The 23,335-nt window shown below is 36.4% G+C and overlaps 1 protein-coding gene across 3 annotated transcripts in view; it reads left to right on the top strand.

Annotated features, from left to right (window-relative positions):
* IRAK3 (interleukin 1 receptor associated kinase 3) overlaps positions 1–23,335 on the top strand; it is a 57,590-nt gene that overhangs the window by 14,091 nt on the left and 20,164 nt on the right. The window contains exons 2-7 of one of the 3 annotated variants that reach the window (XM_033221366.1): positions 670–852; positions 6,277–6,341; positions 6,968–7,022; positions 8,252–8,403; positions 14,092–14,156; positions 22,638–22,752. In XM_033221366.1, coding sequence (XP_033077257.1) covers positions 670–852; positions 6,277–6,341; positions 6,968–7,022; positions 8,252–8,403; positions 14,092–14,156; positions 22,638–22,752 — 635 coding nt within the window. Of the gene's footprint in view, positions 1–669; positions 853–1,641; positions 3,609–6,276; positions 6,342–6,967; positions 7,023–8,251; positions 8,404–14,091; positions 14,157–22,637; positions 22,753–23,335 lie in introns of those variants that run through there. The other 2 variants (XM_033221367.1, XM_033221368.1) reach the window with 2 other exon arrangements.

Raw genomic sequence — 23,335 nt, 5'->3', positions numbered from 1 at the left:
AAGGGAAAATAGAAAAATCACCATTAAGCGAATACTGTAGTAATAATTGTGATAAATAAGATCCATTGGTGGATGCAAATATTAGTGGCCCAAATCTGAGGAGAAACAGAGTATTTCCATAATCTCAAAGTATCTCCCCCTAAATATTTATTAATTACAAAGGGAAAGATAATTTTATAGTAGAGAAACTCTGCAGACACTCCCTTCACTAAGTGATCAAAATAAACATTATTATTGATAAGACATCACTATCTTAAACCTCTTGATATGATGCACTGAGAAGGACAATATCATTTCACTGTCCTGAAAGACAGGGAAAGACTGAGGGACCATCATAGATTGGAGGAGATTAAGGAGAAGGAACAATTAAACATAATATGGAAAACTGGATAGGATCTTAGAACAGATAACGGGCATTAGTGGAAAAGCTAGTGAAATTAGAATAAAGTTTGCAGTTATCACTGAGTCTGATCTTTGTATTGTGGTTGGTAAGATGTCAACATTAGCAGAAGGCAGGTGAGTATATGCCAAATTAGTTCAAAATAAAAGTTATAAATAAGAGGAAAGTTAAAGTTATAAATAAGAGGAAATAAACATGAGGTACACAAAAACAAGTATTTCAATAAAAGTACAGTAAACAATTCTTTGTTTATATTGCAATTTCCACAGCAGAGAGACTTTCAAGCAGCTGGCTGGATGTTCGTCATATTGAAAAGTATGTAGACCAAGGTAAAAGTGGAACAAGAGAATTACTTTGGTCCTGGGCACAGAAAAACAAGACCATCGGTGACCTTTTACAGGTCCTCCAGGAGATGGGGCATCATCGAGCTATTCATTTAATTACAAACCATGGTAAATGCTGATTCTTATAATGTGGCTCTTAATCTGTAATAGGAACTGTAGTTTGTAAATTTGAATATTGCATTTTATCCAAGACATTGACTCATGCTGTGTGTCAGTGTTTACTTACCTGTGGCTTTTATCTGGAAGGGACTTTCCAGCTTCACATTTTCTTGTGACACTTTCTTCCCTTATCACCTAACTTATACAACATATTTCTTTCTACCACTTTATAGTTTTGTTTTGTTTTTTAACTTACTTTTACTTACAAACTACACTTTTTAAAATGTTTCATTTTTCGCAGTTAATAGAATGAGCTCATCGTCAAAAACTCTGAAACTCTTTGAGTCATAAACGTAATTGGAATCACAGTATTTGAGATACAGATCATGCTATTCTTTGTTTTACTATATATTACAAGTTAAAAGCATAATTTTATTTTCCCCTATATTTAATATTTTATATTGCACCTACCTCCAGAATAATCTTGGGATGTTTCTTTTATCTTCACTGCTGTTTTTACACCACACCGTTTAACCCTGTCTTACTTGTTACTACCCATTCCACAGTAGCCTAATTCTTCTCTTTGTTTATCTTCTCTATTTCTGATGCTGTGTCATGCCTTATATTTAGAACAACCTGATCAATAAAGCTCATAAAGTTTTCTCCATGTATTCTTTGTCAGTGAAATAATCTAACGTCACCTGTTCTATTTGTTCCACTCAGATGTATTCATTTCAACAATAATGATCTTGGGGCTTACGTTATAGACCCAAGGCTCTTAGATTGGAAACTCTTTTGAATCAACATCTTTGTTCTTTGGCTCTTTTCATAGATCACATTTTTAGTTCTGTGTATTTGCACACATGTTCTTTGGTAATATATTTAGTGCACATGAGCCCTTGCACACACACACACACACACACAAGGAATCCTGAGAGGTTTGTACAAGAAAACTGTAGCTTCACATTGACTTTTATCTTGATCTTTCCTATTAATGGGGTATTAGTTCCTAATAGACTTCCACCATGGTATTATTCATATAACTTGGCTAATCCCTTTTGTCTTTTGCACATTGTTTCTTCACTTAGTTTAGTGCAGCAGAATATTTCACTGTGAAGTTGACTGAGCAAGTGAAATTCAGTGCGTCCCTGGGAACTGTAAATGCAATGCCTTTCCATTATCTGAGCCTTTCTCAGCCACTGAAACCACCCACATGGCTTGTTGTTCATAATACAAACTTATGCCACTTTAATAGGACACCCAGGTATGTTTTATATGGCAGCGTTCAGTGTACTGGAATAAATTTTAGGGTATATTTTCACTCTCTATGTTGTTTATTTATGCAACAGAATAATTTGGACTGTAAGTAGACAAAAATTCCACATTCTTGGTTGACTCTTAGTCTGTTGCACATACAACATTTATTTTTCTCTTTTGGATGTGAGATTAGCTGATTGGTAAAAAGACTTTACTATCCTAGTACAAAGAGATAGGCAAATCTGAAGTGAAGAGGAGGATAGCACCCTACTTCTTTACTAAAGAAAATAGCATTATTTAATTGTAATTGATTGAGTTGGTGTTTCAAATTAAGTAACAATTTTGAAAAAGTTAATTATGTAGTTGTTATAAGTGAGATGTAATGATTTGTTGGAAGCATAAGTGTAGCTTGCTCAACGGGGTTTCCTATCATGGCTACTCACTAAATTAGGAGTTAGAGCTCCTAACTGAAGAAGCATAAAACCATTTAGTCTTTCTGTGCTGCTACCATGGACAGATTTATCAGTTATCTAAATAATCAGTTATTGCCCACCTTTCCTTGCAATTTTCTTCTGTTTTGTGGAACTTATTTTATTTTAGAGGAATTTGGGGCGTTTATATTCCAACTTCCAGGCATCACTTTGTAGATTTGGATTTTCCCAGTCTTATAAAAATGGGCCTTTGATTTCCTCCCAGGTACTGTGCCTACAATTCAGGTTGCTGCTGCTCGGTGGTTTCTTCACATCAGTAAAGCATTCTGTCAGATCTCAGGACATATCAAAATTGCTCAAGAAACTAGAATCTCTATTTTTTGTTATTATATTTCTGGCATGCATGTCCTTATATATCACTTTTTGCATTTATATTTCAATGATCAGCAATTGTTTTCCAGTTTTGACACAAAATTCACAGCTTTCTACTGGCTTCTTAAGAGAGCCATTTTCAGTTTTCCATTTTATATGACAATGAAGTATTATCTCTCTTTTCACAAACAGCAAAAGAATAATGACTTTTAGTGCCCCTACAGCCCCCAGATTTCACACTTTTTTCTATAGAAATTCAATATGTTTGTTATTTTTTCTTCTTGCCTAGTTGCCCTGGCTAGAACCTTTAGCATGTTGAGTAGAAGCGGCAAGACCAGACATCCTTACCTCGTTCCTGATCTTAAGGGGAAAACATTCAGTCTTTCACAGTTAGTGATGTTAACTGTCGGTTTTTTATAGATGGTCCTTATCATATTGAGGACATTTGCTTCTGTTGGTAGGGCTTTTATCATGATAGCGTGTTGGATTTTGTCAGATTTTTTTGTCATCTATTGAAATGAACATGTGTTTTTTTGTCCTTCATTCTGCTAATGTGGTGTATTACATTGATTGATTTTCAGACATTAAACAAATCTTGGATTCCTGGGATACACCCCATTTGGTCATTGTATCTAATCCTTACATGCTTCTGGATTCAGTTCGCCAGTATTTTGTTGAGGATTTTTGCATCTATATTTGTAAGAGGTATTGGTCTGTTGTTTTCTTGTAATGTCTTTATTTGGCATTGGTATCAGAATAATACTGGTCTCATAGAATGATTTGGGAATTATTCTATCCTTTTCTATTCTGGAAGAATTTGTGAAGGACTGGTGCTAATCTTCTTTAAATGTTTAGTAGAATTCACCTGTGAAGCTATCTAAGCCTCGGCTTTTCTTTGTGGGAAGTTTTAAAGTACTAGCTCAAACTCTTGTTATGAGTCCATGTATATTGTTTATTTTTACTTGAGTTAGTTTCAGTAGTTTGTGTCTTCCTAGAAATCTGTCCATGTCATCTAAGTTATCTAATTTTTGGCATATCATTGTTCATAATATTCCTTTATAATTCTATTTATTTCTGTGAGGTCAGTGTTGACATCCCCTCTTTTTTTCTTGATTTTAGTAATTTGAGTGTCTTTCTTGGTCAGTTAAGCTAAAAGATTGTCAATTTTATTGATCTTTACAAAGAAATGATTTTGGTTCTATTGATTTTTCTTTTCAAAAAATCCTCTATTTTGGCCGGGTGAGGTAGCTCCCGCCTGTAATCCTAGCACTTTGGGAGGCTAAGGCGGGCAGATTGCCTGAGCTGAGGAGTTCGAGACCAGCTTGGGCAAAATGGTGAAACCCCGTCTCTACTAAAATACAAAAAAAATTAGCCGGCATGGCAGCGTGCACCTGTAGTCCCAGCTATTCAGGAGGCGGAGGCAGGAGAATTGCTTGAACCCGGGAGGTGGAGGTTGCAGTGAGCCAAGATCGCGCCACTTCACTCCTCACTCCAGCCTAGTTGACAGAGTGAGACTCCATCTCCAAAAAAAAAAAAAAAAAAAAAAAAAATCATCTATTTCATGTATTTCTAATCTAAATTATTTCCTTCCTTTTGCTTGCTTCAGTTTAGGTTGTGCTTCTTTTTCTAGTTCCTTAATGTGAAAGTTCAGTTTACTGATTTGATGCCTTTCTTCTTTTTTTAAGGTAGGCATTTGCAGCTATAAATTTCCCTCTAAGCATGGCTTTTGCTGCATCTCATAACTTTTGATATGTTGTGTTTTCATTTTCATTCATCTCAAGGTATTTTCTAATTTCTGTCATGACTTCTTTTGTAACTCATTGGTTATTTATGATTTTGTTGTTTAATTTCCAGATACTTGTGAATTTCCCAAATTTCCTTCTGCTGCTGATTTCTGCTTGCATTTCAATGTGATCAGAAAATAGACTTTGTATGATTTTAATCCTTACACATGTATTTGAAGAAGTTCATTTAATTGCCTAAGGTCAGGTCTGTTCTGGAAAATGTTCAATGTACACTTGAGAAATATGTGTATGTTTTGGTTTTGGATGGAATGTTCTATAGATGTCTCTTAAGTCTAGCTGGTATATAGTGTTATCAAGGAATTTGTTATTAATTGGTTATGATTTCTTGTGAGTTTTCTAAGCAAAATAATTTAAGAAACACTAGAAGATAATCTAGAAAGAAGAAAGCTAGAATATAAAATGAAAGTTTTCTAGTCTGAGACAAAATGTTAGAAATGACAGCAAAATATGGCAGGGTTTTAATCTGTTGTAGGAAGCTACATAAATAACCTCAGTCCAGACAGCACTCTACCAAATAGAAGTTATAGTCGACATTTGGGGTGGTAAGTATTTGTGATTGATACACACACACACACACACACACACACACACACCACCTCCAATACTTTATGGCACAAGATGATATTTAAAAAAATGAACCCAGGAAGATATAATATCATAATTGTAACATTTAAAAATATATGTGCAAAAATGCTGATAACACAGCTGGGTACTGTGGCTCATGCCTGTAATCCCAGCTACTCAGGATGCTGAGGCAGGAGAATCACTTGAACCCAGGAGGCAGAGGTTGCAGTGAGCCAAGATTGTACCACTGCACTCCACCCTGGGTGACAGAGCAAGACTCTGTCTCAAAAAAAAAAAAGGCCCAGCGTGGTGGTTGGCTCATACCTGTAATCCCAGCATTTTGGGAGGCCGAGGCAGGTGGATCTCTTGAGGCCAGGAGTTTGAGACTAGCCTGGCCAACATGGTGAAACCCCATCTCTATTAAAAATACAAAAAAAATTAGCTAGGCGTGCTGACGGGTGCCTGTAATCCCAGCTATTTGGGAGGCTGAGGCAGAAGAATCGCTTGAACCTAGGAGGCAGAGATTGCAATGAGCCGAGATCATGCCACTGTAAGAGTGAGACTCCAGCCTGGGCAAGAGTGAGACTCCATCTCAAAAAAAAAAAACCAAAAAAAAAACCTGATAACAATTTTTAAAAAAATTTTCTTCTGTGTACTTTAATATTTTTAATGTCTAACAATAATTTATTTTATTTATTACTTACTTGTTTATTATTTAGTTATTTAAATTATTTAAAGTTATATTAATAATAGATTAAGGCAACTACTTATGTTTTAAGTGAACAAAAGTCTGTTTGTATAACATTTGTTAATTAGAAAACTGTTTCACAAATATAACACTTCACAAATAATACTTCCACAAATTTATTGTAAGTGTTCGATGGGAATGAAACTTTAGAAATCAACAATGACCAGCAAGACATTTATTTTCAGAGTTTCAGAAAGGAAAAAAACATAGGGACATAGAATTTTTTTGTATCTACCTCCCCGTATTTCTCTTTCAGGAGCAGTCTTGAGTCCTTCAGAGAGGGGTTATCAGGAAGGCAGATTTCCAAACATATTATTCAAGGTAGAGTATGTGTGCATGGAAAACGAGCCTTGAACTTTGTTGTATGTATAATTGAGCAAAAGGAATGAAATTAGCAGGCAGAAAAATGCTGGATTTGCCCGCACTTCTTAAAAATCAGAAATGCCCTGGTTCTCTCATTATACTCTATTTAGTTGAGGATTCAGGAAAGTAGAGATTTATAAATATGTGAGAAATTAAGAGCTTTCTCTTCTCAGTGATCTGTCAGAGACGAGACTGAGAACTACTAAAGATGCTGTGACTTATACATTTGTCTTAACTCAGCTTTTAATTTTCCTTTTTTAGTTGGTGTTTTGCATATCACTGTTAGTTTTTATTACAGCAAACTAGCAGTGATCATTTTTATAGCATTAGAAGTAATTTAAAATTGATTTTAACTGACTGTGGCATTGAAACTTGAGTTTTTACCGTTGGTATGAAAGCCTTAAATATGGCAATGAATGCTATTAAATAAAGTGAAATAACTTTGATTTCTGCTAGCTTTCTTCTAAATTAGGTTGCACTGTGTTGCACTGCAGAGTCCCCAGGGAGCTTTAGATTTCTGTTGAAGTTCTGTTCTTTCTAGACTTATGAAATGGAATTACTTTAGTATGTATTTCTTCTCTTAGGAAACAGCCAGTGTCACAGTGGATAATGTTCTTATTCCTGAACATAATGAAAAAGGTAGGAAAAAACAACTTTTTCCAATAATTTTTTAAAAATCATACTTTCATTTAAGTGAATTGAGAAGAAGAAATACCCAATAAACACAATAACCATATAAATTCAGATTCAATATAAAATTTCATAGATATTAAAATAATTTCAATTTGATTGACACTTATAGTTCTAATAGATGACACATTATTATGTTAAGGCTCCTTTGGCTAATGAAGAATGCAATTGTGGTCTCTTCACACAGGGGTATGTTTTCATTTTTTGTTAGTAAAATTTGCTATGTTTGTGTGTCATGGGAAAACATTTTTAAAATTATGTTGAGATTATACAGTTTTAGAAATGCTCACAGCAATTACAGAAATCTTTCAAGATGATTGTAGAGCAATGCTGAAGGTCAGTATGAAAATCTCGTTATTTTCCATATCAACTTTTCTACTTTATTAGTAGGAAGAATAATTTAGTTCCACCTGGAGTCATTCTGATAAATTTTAAAGACTATTTAAGGCTGTGTTGACTAGTCTTTGCCACTAGATCTGATACTTCTTTCATTGAAAAAAGAATTAGAAAAGTTAGATAAGGCTTTGGTTCTTTAGCAATAAGGTCTAAATCAAACATTAAGTGTCTTCAGAGAGGATTTTGTATTAGCTATGGAAATATAGCCAAAATTGGGTTCTGAAGAACATAGCCAAACTTTTCCTTTTCAATTTGTATTTGATTACTCTTTGCATGTTTTCTCCCAATCTCCACTTTGGGTGAGTTTTTAAAAGGCTGAATCATCTTTCTAATTTACTCTGAGGAAGAAAATTAGGCAGTTAGAGGATTTGGCACATGAAAAGTGTTTCTATCAGTCATGCTTGGAGAATATCACTTACTTATGTCAATATTTCCACTTCCATAATTTTTTAGTAGTTTTAGGTTCACAATGGGTCAACAGCAACACATTGACCTAATGACCAGGAAATTGAATCTTGAAAGAATTTCTTCCACTAAGCTCTTTGGCTGATCTCTTTTGAGAGGAGGTAAAATCACAAATCTAACCCTTTGCTCTGTGGAATGGTGGGAACTAGATCCAAGTAAATGTGCAGAGAGCACATGATGGGCTTCGGCTTTGGTTCCTGGACCTTTCTCTACTGACCTTCCACTGGACTCTGAATTGTTTCTAATATAGAAGTTTTGGTTATAATGGTGATGTTCATTCTTAGATAACTTATCTTCCCCCTACTTTCCTTCCTAAGGAATACTGCCTAAGTCTTCAATCAGCTTTCAAAACATCATAGAAGGAACTAGAAATTTCCACAAAGACTTCCTAATTGGAGAAGGAGAGATTTTTGAGGTATACAGAGTGGAGATTCAAAACCTAACATATGCTGTCAAATTATTTAAACAGGTATGGAAAGAATTACTGTCACAGGACATCAATTCCATTTATTTGCTCATCTTTCATATTTTAAAAAGTCATTTTTCATCGATGTTGAAAGGGGTATTTGAACATAAAATTTTATAAGTGGAAATAAGAGATACGATTTCAGGTGACTAAAGAAATAAAGACCTGTCTTGCAAGAATGTGGAAGTTAAATGCTTTCCATCCCCAGATGTATAGCATGAAAGACTTTTCCGGGCTGGGTGTGGTGGTTCACGCCTGTAACCCCAGCACTTTGGGAGCCCAAGGTGGGCGGATCACTTGAGGTCAGGAGTTTGAGACCAGCCTGATCAACAGGGTGAAACCCCATCTCTACTAAACTAAAAACACACAACTTAGCTGGACATGGTGGTATGCTCCTGTAGTCCCAGCTACTCGGGAGGCTGAGGCAGGAGAGTTGCTTGAGCCCAGGAAGAAGAGGCTGCAGTGAGCCAAGATCACGCCACTGCACTCCAGCCTGAGTGATAAAGTGAGACACCACCTCAAAAAAAAAAAAAAAAGAATTCTGAAAAGTGTCCTGGGACTTTGCTAAAGAGGGTCAGATTGTGCTAGCCTGCCCCGATTTTCCTGGATTTTTAGGATGAGCTGGGTCCTCTCTAGGCAGCTTCACAGGCTAAGCCACAGTTTGGCATTTGGTACTGCTTTATAAGTTGTCTTCTATCACAACTCAGAAGGGTGGAAGGAGGAGGCTTTCAAGTAGGAGCAACAAACCAACATAACAGGGTAGGAAGTCAGAAGACAGTTGAGTGACTGCAGCCAGTGAAGCAGAAAGGGAATTCCAGGATCAAGCTCAGGACTCAGTCAGAGATAGGTCCACACACAAACACAGAAGAGCTGCTCTTCATTTTCTTCATAGCTGGTCAACAATAAGTAAACATTTACTAAACTCTTATATGGACTGGGTGCTGAGCATGTTGAGATGAGTAAGGCATAGTTCTGTCCTCAAGGAGCTCACAGTCTCTCTGGGGAAATAGCCAGGTAAACAAAAGATTAAACTGTTGTGAAAGAGGTACTTTAGCAGAGAATTGTACAAAAGATCACAGGAGCACATAAAAGATAGCAACTCTTGCTGCCATAAAAAAAGAATGAGTTCATGTCCTTTGCAGGGACACAGATGAAGCTGGAAACCATCATCCTTAGAAACTAACACAAGAACAGAAAACCAAACGCTGCATGTTCTCACTTATAAGTGGGAGTTGAACAATAAGAACACATGACCACAGAGGAGAGAGGAACATCACACACCCAGGGGGTTGGGGAAAATGGGAGGAAGAGCATTAGGACAAATACCTCATGCATGCGGGGCTTAAAACCTAGATGATGGGTTGATGGGTGCAGCAAACCACCATGGCACATGTATACCTATGTCACAAACCTGCATGTTCAGCACATGTGTCCAGAACTTAAAGTAAGATTAAAAAAGAAAAAAAAAAAGAAGAGGTTTAATGGACTCACAGTTTCACATGGCTGGGGAGGCCTCAGTATCATGACAGAAGGTGAAAGTCACGTCTTACGATGGCAGACAAGAGAGAACTTGTGCAGGGAAACTCCCGTTTTTAAAACCATCAGATCTTGTGAGACTTATTCACTGTCACGAGAACAGCACTGGAAAGGCCCACCCCCATGATTCAATTAACTCCCACTGTGCCCCTCCCACAACATGTGGGAATTGTGGGAGCTACAATTCAAGATGAATTTGGGTGGGGACACAGCAAAACCATATCAGAAGTCTATCTGAAAAGGTTACATACCATATGATTCCAAATATATGACACTTTGGAAAAGGAAGAACAATTGAGACAGTACAAAAATGATTTCTGGGTGTTTGGTAAGGGGTAGATGAATAGGCAGAGCACAGATGATTTTTAGGGCAGTGAAATTATTCTGATACTATAATGGTGGATACATATTATCATGTATTTGTCAAAACCCATAGAATATACCACACTAAGAGTGAACCCTAGTGTAAACTATGGTGATAATATGTCAACGTAGGTTCATTGATTTTAACAAATGTACCTCACTCGTGTGAGATGTTAATAATTGGGAAGCTGTGTGCATGTGTGTGGGAATGCCTTACTTTCCTCTCAATTTTTTCTAAATCTAAATCTGCTCTAAAAAATAAAGTCTACTACTAAAAAAAAAAAAAAAAAAAAGATAGCAACTCTCTCCACCCAGTGGGGGGATGTATCTGGCACCCAGAAGAGTATCTGGCCAAAGTAACCACTCAATAAACAGTTCTCAAAAACAAATGGAAAAACCTTCCAGCTGGATTTTGAAGGATGAGTAGAATTTTGGCAGGCAGTGAAGGAGGGGAAGTACATTCTGAGTGGAACAAATAGCAGTTGCAGGGGCCTGGAGGCGTATGTGTGAAAATGTAGATCTTACTCATGAATTCATTCAGCGCAGTGGACTGGCCGTAGGGAAGATAGTGAGAAGAGGATGCTGGAAAGATATTAAGTCTGTGGGGTCTGTGTCCCCACCCAAATTCATCTTGAATTGTAGCTCCCACAATTCCCACATGTTGTGGGAGGGGCTCAGTGGGAGGTAATTGAATCTTGGGGGTGGGTCTTTCCAGTGCTGTTCTTGTGACAGTGAGTAAGTCTCACAAGATCTTTTAAGTAGGAGAGTGAAAGACTTAGATTTGTGTTGTTAAAATATGACTTTGATTCTAGGTTAGATAGTAGATTGGAAGTTGTCAGAAGAATTGGGGGAAAGATGGCAAGAGCTAGACTGGAGGCAGGCTGGGCGTGGTGGCTCACGCCTGTGATCCCAGCACTTTGGGAGGCTGAGGTGGGTAGATCACTTGAGGTCAGGAATTCGAGACCAGACTGGCCAACATGGTGAAACCCTGTCTCTACCAAGAAATTAAAAAAAAAAAAAAAAATAGCTGGGTGTGGTGGTGCCTGCCTGTAGTTCCAGCTACTCGGGAGGCTGAGGTGAGAGGATTGCTTGAACGCAGAAGGCGGAGGTTGCAGTGAGCCAAGATCACGCCACTGCATTTCAGTCTGGGCAACAGAGTAAGACCTTGTCAAAAACAAAACAAAACAAAAAACAAAACAAAACCCACAGACTGGAGGCAGAAAGACCAGGTGGAGGCATATTTCAGATGTGCAAACCAAGAAATGGACAGGGTGTAAACCAGTGTTCCCAGCCCTGAGTATATGTTAGAATTAACTAGGGAGCTTTTAAAAAAAATAAGCCTTTAAAAAAATGAGCTTTTAAGAAAATGAGCCTTTAAAAAATGAGCTTTTAAAAAAATGGTAGGCACCAGTGTTTTTTAAAAAGTCCCAAGGTGGTTCACATGTGTTGCCACTGTTGAGAGCTAATGCTGTTAGTCTGGGCAAAGTCAGTGAGGATGCAGAGGAGAAAGTATGTCAAAGAGATGAGGTGAAGTGGACCACATCTGATTATCTATTGGATAGGACTGGGGAAGTGGGAAGAAGGAGGGTTTCACAGTGATTCCTGGTTTGCAACATGCATTACAGAACCTTTTAAAAAATTATTTCCCTAATTTCTCCATTTCTCCAAATTGCATTTAGTACTACTTAATTGTACATAGACATCTCAGAATCCCTGAGAAGATGCTAAAGAAACAACCAACTGGCAAAACTGTTCAACAAATAGAATATGGTCGCTCTAGGTGGCCAAGCTAAAGCCTGTTTCTTAGTGCCAATGTGTCCCTGGCCCCAATTCGTACACTCTCTTATAGTTGAGCCTCGGGACCCCATCCCCAAAGGGTCTGTCCAGTCTACTTTCCTGTTCTTTCTGCAGCTGCCACCAAATCACACTCCCTTTTGGGAGTTTTCTTTCCATGAGTCTGAATGGGACATCATTGCCTCTAGAACCCCTTCCCTTTCTTTCTTAAAGACAGGTGTTATTTCCTGGATTGTCTCTGACCCCTCCAGTGTGGTTTGGGTGACACTCCTATGTTTAGCAACAGCATCAAAACATTACATTATTCACCCACCTCTCTCAAAGGACTAGGCAGCTTTCTTTGAAGAGCTCTTATTTGTCTTTGTATCTTAGTGCCTTATTACAGGGCCTGGCCCATAGCAGTTGCTCAGTAAATGTTTGCTGGATAAATTGAATGAAGCATACATACCTTTTTCAAGAATTTAGTTGCTAGTTGTTATGAGTAAAAATACCTGAGATTACCAAGGTGTATACAAAGTCTTACTGTCTCTACATACATTTTAACTTTCTCTTAGGGTGGTACATGGAAGTATGGCTGGACTTCACCCTTCTGCTTTTATCTCTGCCCCCTATTTTAACCCAACACTCATGTGCACGCGCGTGCACACACACACACACTTATCAGGAAAAAATGAGAACATTTAATGAAGCCTTACCCACAGAACATTGTTAAAGAAATGCAGTTTTGTAACATTGTTTATTACCAATTACTTTTCTTAGAGGGACTGAGGTGGGAAATTGTGCTAGAAGTGTTAGATCTGTGCTTCTCTAACTTTAATTACCTGGGAATCATCTTACAATGCAGATTCTGATTCAGCAGATCTGACAGGAGCCCTGGATTTGCCATTTCTCAGCAGCTCCTAGTGAAGCTGAGGTTTTTTGGTCATAGACCACATTTCAAGCAACAGGGTATTAGAGTGCTACATTAGCATAAACAAAAAAACCAACTTCTTCATTTTTCAAACTAGAAAACTATGACCTTAGGGAGGTTGAGTGACTGACAAAGAGTCACAAAGAGCAAGTGTTAGTGACAGGCGGAAAATCCAACCCATCTGGCTCCATTTACGAGGACAATGGTCTCGTAAAATGTAAATTCTGATAAAATGGTCCTTGAAAATGATTTTTTAGCCTGATTTATTGTTTCTGACTTCCTGGTTCAACTTGGAAAACAGTTTCCAAAATTCCTGTTGAATTTCTCTCCCTTTATTCCTGAAGGCAGAGCTCCAAAACTCCACCTTCTCTAGCAATTTGCAAATGATAGAACGTTACAACTGGTGAGACCCAGGAGCATACTTTTTTTTTTGGTAGAAGTTGGAAACCTGAGATCCAGAGACATGCAATGACCTAAGATGTATGAAGGCATCAAGAACAGTGCCAGGGACAGAGTAGGTACTCAGTACAATATTATTAAACTCATTAAAATATTCATGTGTCAGGCTCTGGGCTATCTTCTAAAGCTTCTTGGAAGTAAAGAGTTATATTTTTATTTGCTTAGTAAGCCCATCTTTTCAAAATGCAAAGGTAAACTTGAACTGACATATCCAAATAACCCAAGTCATAAACACCAAATTAGTGAAATTTCACAGCAGAATAGAAATAACACAAATTGGATTCTTTGTAAGATCAAGTGGGGGAGGTTCTAGCTGTCATGGGATTGTCTTTGAATACATAGAATGTTTTTGAATTTATGTAAATGTGTGCAAAATATGATGAAAGAGTTTAGCAAGGCAATACATTGCATGAAAAACTTTTAATTCAAGAACACTCATTCTAGATCTCTTTTGGGGCTAATGGATTTTTGAAAATCTAGTAAAAGCTAAAGATTATTTCCCCAGAAAAGTGTTCATATGCATTTACACCAAAAAGTTCATCTAATTTAGGGAGACTATAGATCCTGGGTTAAGAATCCTAGAAACAGATCCTTTTCTTAATTTTGTTCTTGTCTTTCTGTATATGTAGGAGAAAAAAATGCAATGTAAGAAGCATTGGAAGAGGTTTTTATCTGAGCTTGAAGTCTTACTACTGTGAGTATGTTTTCTCTGGAATTTCCTCCTCTTTGTGCCTGGGTTTCATCTCTGTTCATTTTTTATTTTACAGCACAGAGCTTGGCGTGATATGTAATACATTTATTTGATTTGGATGTTAGAACTTTGGATAAATTTTGACATGTGCTTTAGTATATTCCTTAAAGTACATTTTAAAATAGATCATTTACATAATTCCCTTGAACATATTTTAACAGGAAACTGTCACAAGGAAGTGGGTTAAATCATATGTGACTAACATGGCTGAATAGTAACTCTTAGAACATTAGAATGGTCTATATTTCACCATTTCCTCCTTCCTTAGAGACATTCCAGTCTATAAGCTGTTTCATCAGTATAACTCTATTCAGGAAGAGAGTTTTAGACAAATCAAGAGATTTTGATGTACATATTATTTTTCGGGAATTTACTCCTGAGTCTGAGAGTCCTTGGAGACAAATTGAAATGACTTCATTTTCATATATATATTCATATCTGCAGCCGTGCAGCCTTCCTCATTGAAAGCCTCTAACCCTATAGAGTTCACCTGTCACTCTTTACAAATAGGAAACTTTCTTTTCGATATTTTTTTAACCAAGATGTGACGTCGGGAGGCAGAGAGGAAGGTGAAGAGAGAAGGCGTTATACTGAATCCATTTTCTTTTAGACTGAAGACCAGAAATCAGAGTAGTAGAGGAAAATCATCAAAGCTTACGTATCACTTAGTCAATAAAAAATGAAATCCAAAATTGTAATAGTAAAAAGTTTTTACATGTGATTGTTTTATTTATTTGCTTGTGAAAGTAAGATTCAAACATTGCAAAATTTCAAAAATGCAAAAGGATAGACCAAGAAAAGATCTTCTCCCACCATTATCATCCAGTCACCCAGCTGATCTTTCCAAGGCAACAGTATTACCGTTCCTTATATATATTTCCAGAGATATTTTGTGTGTAGGCAAATATGTATTTTGTTTTCTTGTTTTTCTCCTTTAACACAGCAGTGACATGAACACATTGTTCACATTGCTTATTTTCATATTCTATTATATTCTGTACTATAGTTTACGTAACCATTCCCCTGTTGATGGTTTCTTAGATTTGTTCTAATATTTTATTATATGAAAATAATGCTGCAACAAGAAAACCTTGTATTTATGTTATTTCGTACTTATTTGAGTATATCTGTAAAATAAATTCTCATCAAATGATGGTATTAAATGGTTATGTGCATTTTATCATAACAAATTGTCCTCCAATATAAGTTATACCAATTTACTTTCAAAGAAGTCATATATGAGTGCCTGGTTTTCCATTGTTGCCAACCTGGTATTTATTCTTACCTCTTAATTTTTGCCAATCTGTTAGGTGAAAATAGTTTATCAGTGTAGCTTTTGAAAAAATATTTATTGACAAATAAAAATTGTATATATTAATGTGTACAGTGTGATGATTTGATATACAGTATGTACACACTGTCTAATGATTACCACAATCAAATTAATTAATACTTCTATCACCACCCATGCTGTACTTTAGATCCCCAGAATGTGTTCATTGTACAGTGGAAAGGTTGTCTGCTTTGACCAACATCTCTCTATTTTTCCCAACCCCCAGCCCTTAGTAACTATTTTTCTACTCTCTGCTTCTCTATGTTTGACTTTTTTAGCTTCCACATGTAAGTGAGATCATGCAGTATTTGTCTTCTGTGTCTGGCTTATTTCACTTAGCATAATGTCTTCCAGGTTCATCTATGTTGTTGAAAATGGCAGGATTTTCTTCTTTTTATGGCTGAATAATATTCCATTTTTGTGTGTGTGTATGTGTGTTGTGTGTATCACACTTTCTTTATTGTTTATCCATTCATCTATCAATGGACATTTAAGTTGTGTCTATGTCTTGGTTACTGTGAATAATGCTGCATTAAACATGAGAGCACAGATATCTCTTTGAGATACTGATTTTATTTCTTTTACATACATACCCTGATATGGTTTGGCTCTGTGTCACCACCCAAATCTCATCGTGAATATACTCCCATAATTCCCATGTGTTGTGGGAGGGACCTAGTGGGAGATAATTGAGTCAGGGGGGCAGTTTCTCCCATACTGTTTTTGTGATAGTGAATAAGTCTCACAAGATCTGATGGTTTTAAAAAGGGGAGTTTCCCTGCACATGCTCTGTTCTTTTGTCTGCCGCCATGTGAGATGTGCTTTTTACCTTCCACCATGATTGTGGGGCATCCTCAACCATATGGAACTGTAAGCCCATTCAATCTCTTTCTTTTGTAAATTGCCAGGTCTCGGGTATGTCTTTATTAGCAGCATGAAAACGGACTAATACATATGCAGAAGTGAGATTGTTGGATCTTATGGCAGTTGTATTTTTAGTTTTTTAAGGAACCTCCATTATGGCTGTACCACTTTATATTCCAACCAACAGCATACAAGGACTTCTTTTTCTCCATACCCTTGGCAACTTTTCGATAATAGCCATCCTAACAAGTATGAGGTGATATCTCATTGTGGTTTTGATTTGCATTTTTCTGATGATTAGTGATGTTGAGCATCTTTTCATATACCTGTTAGTCATTGGTATGTCTTCTTTGAAAAACTATCTCTTTGGGTCATTTACCCATTTTTATCAGGTTATTTGCTTTTTTGCTATTGAGTTGTATGAATTCCTCACTATTTTGTATCTTAACACCTTATTAGATATATGGTTTGCAAATATTTGCTGCCATCCCATAGGTTTCCTTTTCATTTTGTTGATTGTTTCCTTTGCTGTGCAGAAGCTTTTTAGTTTGTTACAGTTCTACTTGATTATTTTTGCTTTTGTCACCTACGCTTTTGGTGTCATAGCCAAAAAATCATTGCCAAGACCAATGTTAAGGAAAATTTTCTCTATGTTTTCTTCCAGATTTGTATGGTTTCAGATCTTACATTTAAATATTTAATCCATTTTGAGATAATTTTTGCATATGGTGTGTAAGACAAAGTTCTAGTTTTATTATTTTGTATGTGGGTATTCAGTTTTCCCAACACCATTTATTGAAGATAATTTTCTTTTTCTGTTGTATATACTTGGTGCCCTTTTCAAAGATTAGTTGATGATGTATATGTAGGTTTATTTCTGTTGTTTTTTTTTTTTAATTCTATTCCATTGGTCAATGAGTCTGTTTTTATGCCAGTGCTATATTGTTTTTTATTACTATAGCTCTGTAATATAGTTTAAAATCAGGAAGTGAATGCCTCTGGCTTTGTTCTTCTTTCTTAAACTCACTTATACTGTTTGGGGTCTTTTGTGGTTCTATATAAATGTTAGCATTCTTCTTCTTTTTTTGAAAAATGTCATTGAAATTTTGATAGAAATTGCATTGAATGTGTAGCTCACTTTGAGTAGTATGGACATTTTAACAATATTAATTTCAATTCATGTATGTAATGCATCTTTCCATTTATTTGTGTCTTCTTCAGTTTCTTTCATCAGTGTCTTATAGTTGTTAACGCACAGAATTTTCACCTCCTTGGTTAAATTTATTCCTAAGAGTTTTATTCTTTATAATGCTGTTGTAAATAGGATCAATTTCTTTCATTTCCTTTTCAGATTGTTCATTGTTAGCATATATACACATAGTTAGTTTTTATATGTTGATTTTGTATTATGCAACTTTTCTGAATTTCTTAGTTTTAACAGTTTTTTGGTGGAGTCTTTTGGGTTTTCATCATGTCGTCTGCAGACAGAGCCAATTAACTTCCACCTTTCCAATCAGGATGCCTTTTATTTCTTTTTCTTACGTAATTGCTCTGGTTAGGACTTCCAGCTTTATGTTGAATAGAAATGGAAAGTATGAGCACCCTTATCTTTTTCCTGAACTTAGAGGAAAAGCATTCAGCTTTTCACTGTTAGGTATGATGTTAACTGTGGGTTTGTCATATATGGCATTTGTTATGTTGAGATACATTCCTTCTACACCTAATTTGTTGAGAGGTTCCATCATGAAAGGATGTTGAATTTTATCAAATGCCTTTGCATTTGTTGAGATGGTTTTGTGATTTTTGTTTTTCAGTGTGTTAATATGGTGTATCATTTATAGATCTGCACATGTTGAACCATTCTTGCTTCTCAGGGATAAGTCCTGTTTGACTATGGTATTTCATCCTATTAATGTTCTGTTGAAGACTGGGAACAATGGCTCATGCCTGTAATCCCAGCACTTTGGGAGGCCAGAGAAGGTGGATCACCTGAGGTCAGGAGTTCAAGACCAGCCTGGCCAACATGATGAAACCCCATCTGTACTAAAAATATAAAAATTAGCCAGGTGTAGTGGCGCACGCTTGCAATCCCAGCTACACAGGAGGCTGAGGCACAAGATTCGCTTGAACCTGGGAGGCAGAGGTTGCAGTGAGCTGAGATCATGCCACTACACTCTAGCCTGGGCAACAAAGCAAGACTCGATTTCCAAAAACAAACAAACAAATAAACAAACAAAGAAACAAACAAACAATATTCTGTTGAATTTAGCTTGCTAGTATTTTGTTGAAGATTTTTGTATCTATGGCCATCAGGGATATTGGCCTACAACTTTTTCTCATTATGTTCTTATCTGGCTTTGATATGAGGGTAATGCTGTCCTAATAAAATAAGATTGACAGTGTTCCCTCCTCTTTAAGTTTTTAAAAGAGTTTGACAAGGATTGGTATTAATTCTTTTTTAAATGCTTGTTAAAATTTTGCCAGAAGCTCTATGGTCCTGGACTTTTCTTTGTTGGAGGTTTTTGATTATTGAATCAATCTCCTTAGTTGTTATTGGTCTGTTTAGGTTTTCTATTTCTTCGTGATACAGTCTTGATGGATGGTATGTTTCTAGGAATCCATCTATTTCTTTTACGTTTTCCAGATTGTTGGCATACGATAGTTCATAATAGTCTCTTATGATCCTTTGTGTTTCTGTGGCATCAGTTGTAATGTCTCCTCTTTCATTTATATTTTATTTATTTGAGGCCTCTCAGAAAAAGAAGTCTCATAGTATCAATTTTTCTGAGTGATATTAATAATCCTTTTTTATATTTAAGAGATATATTTTATTTTCTATGAAGTAGCTTATAATATTCCTTACCTATTATTATAAATTAGACTGTTGGTCTTTTTCTTAATGATTTGAAGGAATATTTTATAATTCCTATTAGAAAATCAGCCTATTTTTATGTTATGAGATGCAAATAATTTTTTTACCATACTGTCATTTCATCTTAGCTTATTATAGTGTTGACATGTAGAAATGGTTTTAATACAGTTAAATTTATCAAGGTTTTCTTTTAGGGATTCTAGATTTTATGTTATAGTTTAAAAGGCCTTTTCCATTGAGAAGTTATATTTAGGTTGGTGTAAAAGTTATTGCAGTTTTGCCATTAAAAGTTATCACATTTTTTGCCATTAAAAGTAAACATTACTTTTTTTTTTTTTTTTTTGAGACGGAGTCTTGCTCTGTCACCCAGGCTAGAGTGCAGTGGTTCCATTTCAGCTCACTGCAAGCTCTGCCTCCTGGGTTCACACCATTCTTCTGCCTCAGCCTCCCTAGTAGCTGGGCAAAAACCGCAATAATTTTTGCAGCAACCTAATAAAATAGTTCTCCCATTTTTTCCAGTACTTTCGTGACTTCATTTTTTACATTTATTTACCTGATCCATTTGTTTATCTGGTGAGGTATTTTCTGTGAACTACAACAACAGCTTGTCTAGGCTTCAAAAATTCTATTGGCATTTTTAATGGAATTTTAATAACTTTATAGATTAATCCAGAGAGATTTACAATTTTATAATGTTGACTATTCCTGGGGTACCATTTTTATTTTGCTAATATTTATTTTGTGTTAGGCCCTATTTCAAGTGCTTTACGTGTGTTAATTCATTAATCCTCATGACCATCCAATGAGATAAATTCTCCTGTTATCCCCATTTTGCAGATGGGGAAACTGAGATACATCATACCTTTTCTATAAGATCCAAGTTATTCCTAAATCATCTTCTCAGATGTGACTAAGGCAGATGCAGCTTTCTCTTCTTAGAACGTACTATCAGAAACGGGATTGGGAGAGAAGTTCCTAAGTAAACAGACAATTTCAATAAACTAAGTGGTAAGATGAGGAAATACGAGCACAGAGGAGGGAATGATAACTTGGGGATGAGCAGCAGAATGGGTTTCTTGATATAAATAATATCTAAGCTGAGACCTGAAGGATGAGGTTTCTTTAGTTTAATATTAATGGAATTACCTTAAACAGAATTGTGAACTCCATAGAATGTGACTTCTGATTCCTTTTTTCCCTCCTTTCTCAAGGGAAGGAGAAAAAGCTAATAATTTTTGAGGACCTGGCTTTTGGCTTAACCTTTTATTTAATTTTCATAAGAACCTTGGAAATAGATGTTTTAGTTACTATTACAGTTAAAGGAACAGGCTCAGAGCAATTAAATAACTTGCCCAAGTTAACACAGCCGTTAAAAAGACCAGAGATTCAATCCCAGGTTAGTTGTTCAAGTCTGTTTACCACACCATGGGGCTTGCATCATTTTGTCTGAACAAGGCACTCAGAATGTTTGCTGAAGTGATTTTAGAAGGTATCAGATCTGCTAACCTTCTGATGTATATAATCTAAAACCCTACTGAATGTATATAATCTAAAACCCTACTGAAACCAAATTTAAAAATTTGTAGCAAAATGTTGGGTGGCATGGGTCCACAGGTACAAGACCAGCAAACTTTCTCCAAGGTATCTCCACGTTCCATACCTTGGTAACCTCTAAAGTATCCGTTTTTCTGTTTGATCAGTAATACTCAAAAATAAGCACATGGTCTTTTCTCCTCTCTGAGCAAGAGAGTAGAGCACCAGGCCATGGCTCTGTCTATCTGATGTCCACTATCTACTGCCTTCCAGAAGATTCGTCTCTCTGAATTATTTTAAGTTGCAGAAGAACCAACCAGGTATACCTGGACTGTTAAATACACTACCTCTATTTCCTTTCAATCCATTGCTTTTCATTTTATAGGTATAGTTGGAATCATAATAGGTGTAGGGATCTTGTATCACAGAAGACTTTGATATATTTAAACATAAAAACTTCTCTGTGTGTGTACGTGTGTATACACACACACACAACACACACACACACACGCTTCCTTCCTTGAAGTAAGAAGAAGAAAAGGAATCAGAACCCCCCCTCCCCCACCACATATGCACAATATATATAGGAATGTGTGTGTTTATAGGGAAATTTTGCTACTGCAGAAATGAATAATAGGCTTTTATAAACAGAATATTTTTTACAGATTTATTTTAATATCCCCAAGCCTACCCAGAACATAGTAGGTATCCCATAAGTAATTTTTGAATTAAACTGAGCTCACTGTGTGAATTTCACATTTTATGTTTCATAGTTGTTACCTGGGCTCATAGTGATAGCACACACAATTGAGGAATAGAGTTTTTGTTAATAAGCTAATAAATGATTATTAGGGGGAAAAAAGCCTGAGAAATGTATACTACACTGACATAGAAATCTGTGATTTAAAATCAGTGATATGTTCTCAACATCAAATATTACTAGTCATATGGATTTAGACAATAATGCAAGCTTTGTGAAGACACTGACGTCTCTTTTCAGCTGTGTAACTGGTATCTAGCACAGTACCTGACATAGTAGTGCTCAATAAGTGGATGAATGAAAATGGTATTTATTCTTATGTTTTGGTGACTTAAACTTATATACTTAAATAAATCAAGCTAACAATTTTAGTTGCACTGTTTTTACTTAATAAGTCATGTTGTCTTTCATATTGATACAAATAAGTTAATATTGAATAGTGCCATCTTTTGTAAAGTTTCCAATATTACAAATCTTTAAAACTCCTTATTTTTTGAAAATTTCTGCCCTATATTTGGATGTTTTATTTATATTTACATGGTTACAGTCAATCAAAAACAGTAACTAGTATTTGCTAGAATTTTTTTTTTTTTTTTTGAGGTGGAGTCTCACTCTTGTCACCCAGGCTGGAATGCAGTGACACGATCTAGGTTCACTGCAACCTCCGCCTCCCGGTTCAAGCAATTCTCCTGCCTCAGCCTTCTGAGTAGCTGGAATAACCAGGTGCTCACCACCATGCCCAGCTAATTTTTGTGTTTTTAGTAGAAATAGGATTTCACCATGTTGGCCAGGCAGGTCTCAAACTCCTGACCTCAAGTGATCTGCCCGCCTCGGCCTCCCAAATTGCTGGGATTACAGGTGTGAGCCACCGCGCCCTGCCGTTAGAACTCTTTAGACCAATTTGGAAAGCAAATCTGTGTCCTGTGCCCAATGTGTCCAGCCAAATTTATATTCTGCTTTAAGCCTATTCTCCATCCCACCTTACTACTCCCACACCAGAGTGTTGTCCATTTCCTATCTGAATACGCAATTTGATGGCTTTAAAACATCTTTTGTTTCAAGGTTTCACCATCCAAACATACTAGAGTTGGCTGCATATTTTACAGAGACTGAGAAGTTCTGTCTGGTTTATCCATACATGAGAAATGGAACACTTTTTGACAGATTGCAGTGTGTAGTAAGTTCTTTCTATTATTCTGTCTGATCCTCTGACCCCTTGAAGCCCTGGGAGAGCTGCTGAAACCATCTGGGAGAGCTGGGAGGCAAGATGTGTTTGCATGAGGGGAAAGCGAAGGATGGGTTTCCCAAGGAAGCAGTACTTCTTGGATTAATTTCTTACTTTTAGAAGGCTGAGCAAATACCGGAGTTAATGTGTTTTGTGCAACATTTTGGCAACCATATTGGGTTCTTACTCATTATATAGTAAGAACCCAGCAAATCTTTTGGCAACCATGTTATATTATATTTGATTCTGTACCTCCAGTGAGTTGGCATCAACTACTCTTATTCCTTAGATAATTTTAATTTGTATAACTTTATATAAAGTATCCTTCAATACAAAGGATCGCCATAACAGTGACACAGACTCTAAAGAGAAAGAGGCAGCCTGGACAACATAGCCAGATCTCACCTCTACTAAAAAAATGAATAGTCTGGGCACGGTGGCTCATGCCAGTAATACCAGCACTTTGGGAAGGCAAGGTGGGTGGATCACGAGGTCAGGAATTCGGGACCAGCCTGACCAACATGGTGAAACCTCA

Source organism: Trachypithecus francoisi, unplaced genomic scaffold (assembly GCF_009764315.1).
Source record: "Trachypithecus francoisi isolate TF-2019V2 unplaced genomic scaffold, Tfra_2.0 Lachesis_group11, whole genome shotgun sequence".
In the NCBI taxonomy this organism is placed as follows: domain Eukaryota; kingdom Metazoa; phylum Chordata; class Mammalia; order Primates; family Cercopithecidae; genus Trachypithecus; species Trachypithecus francoisi.
Note: the sequence above shows the minus strand (reverse complement) of the source record. Positions and strands in the feature narration are given on the sequence as shown.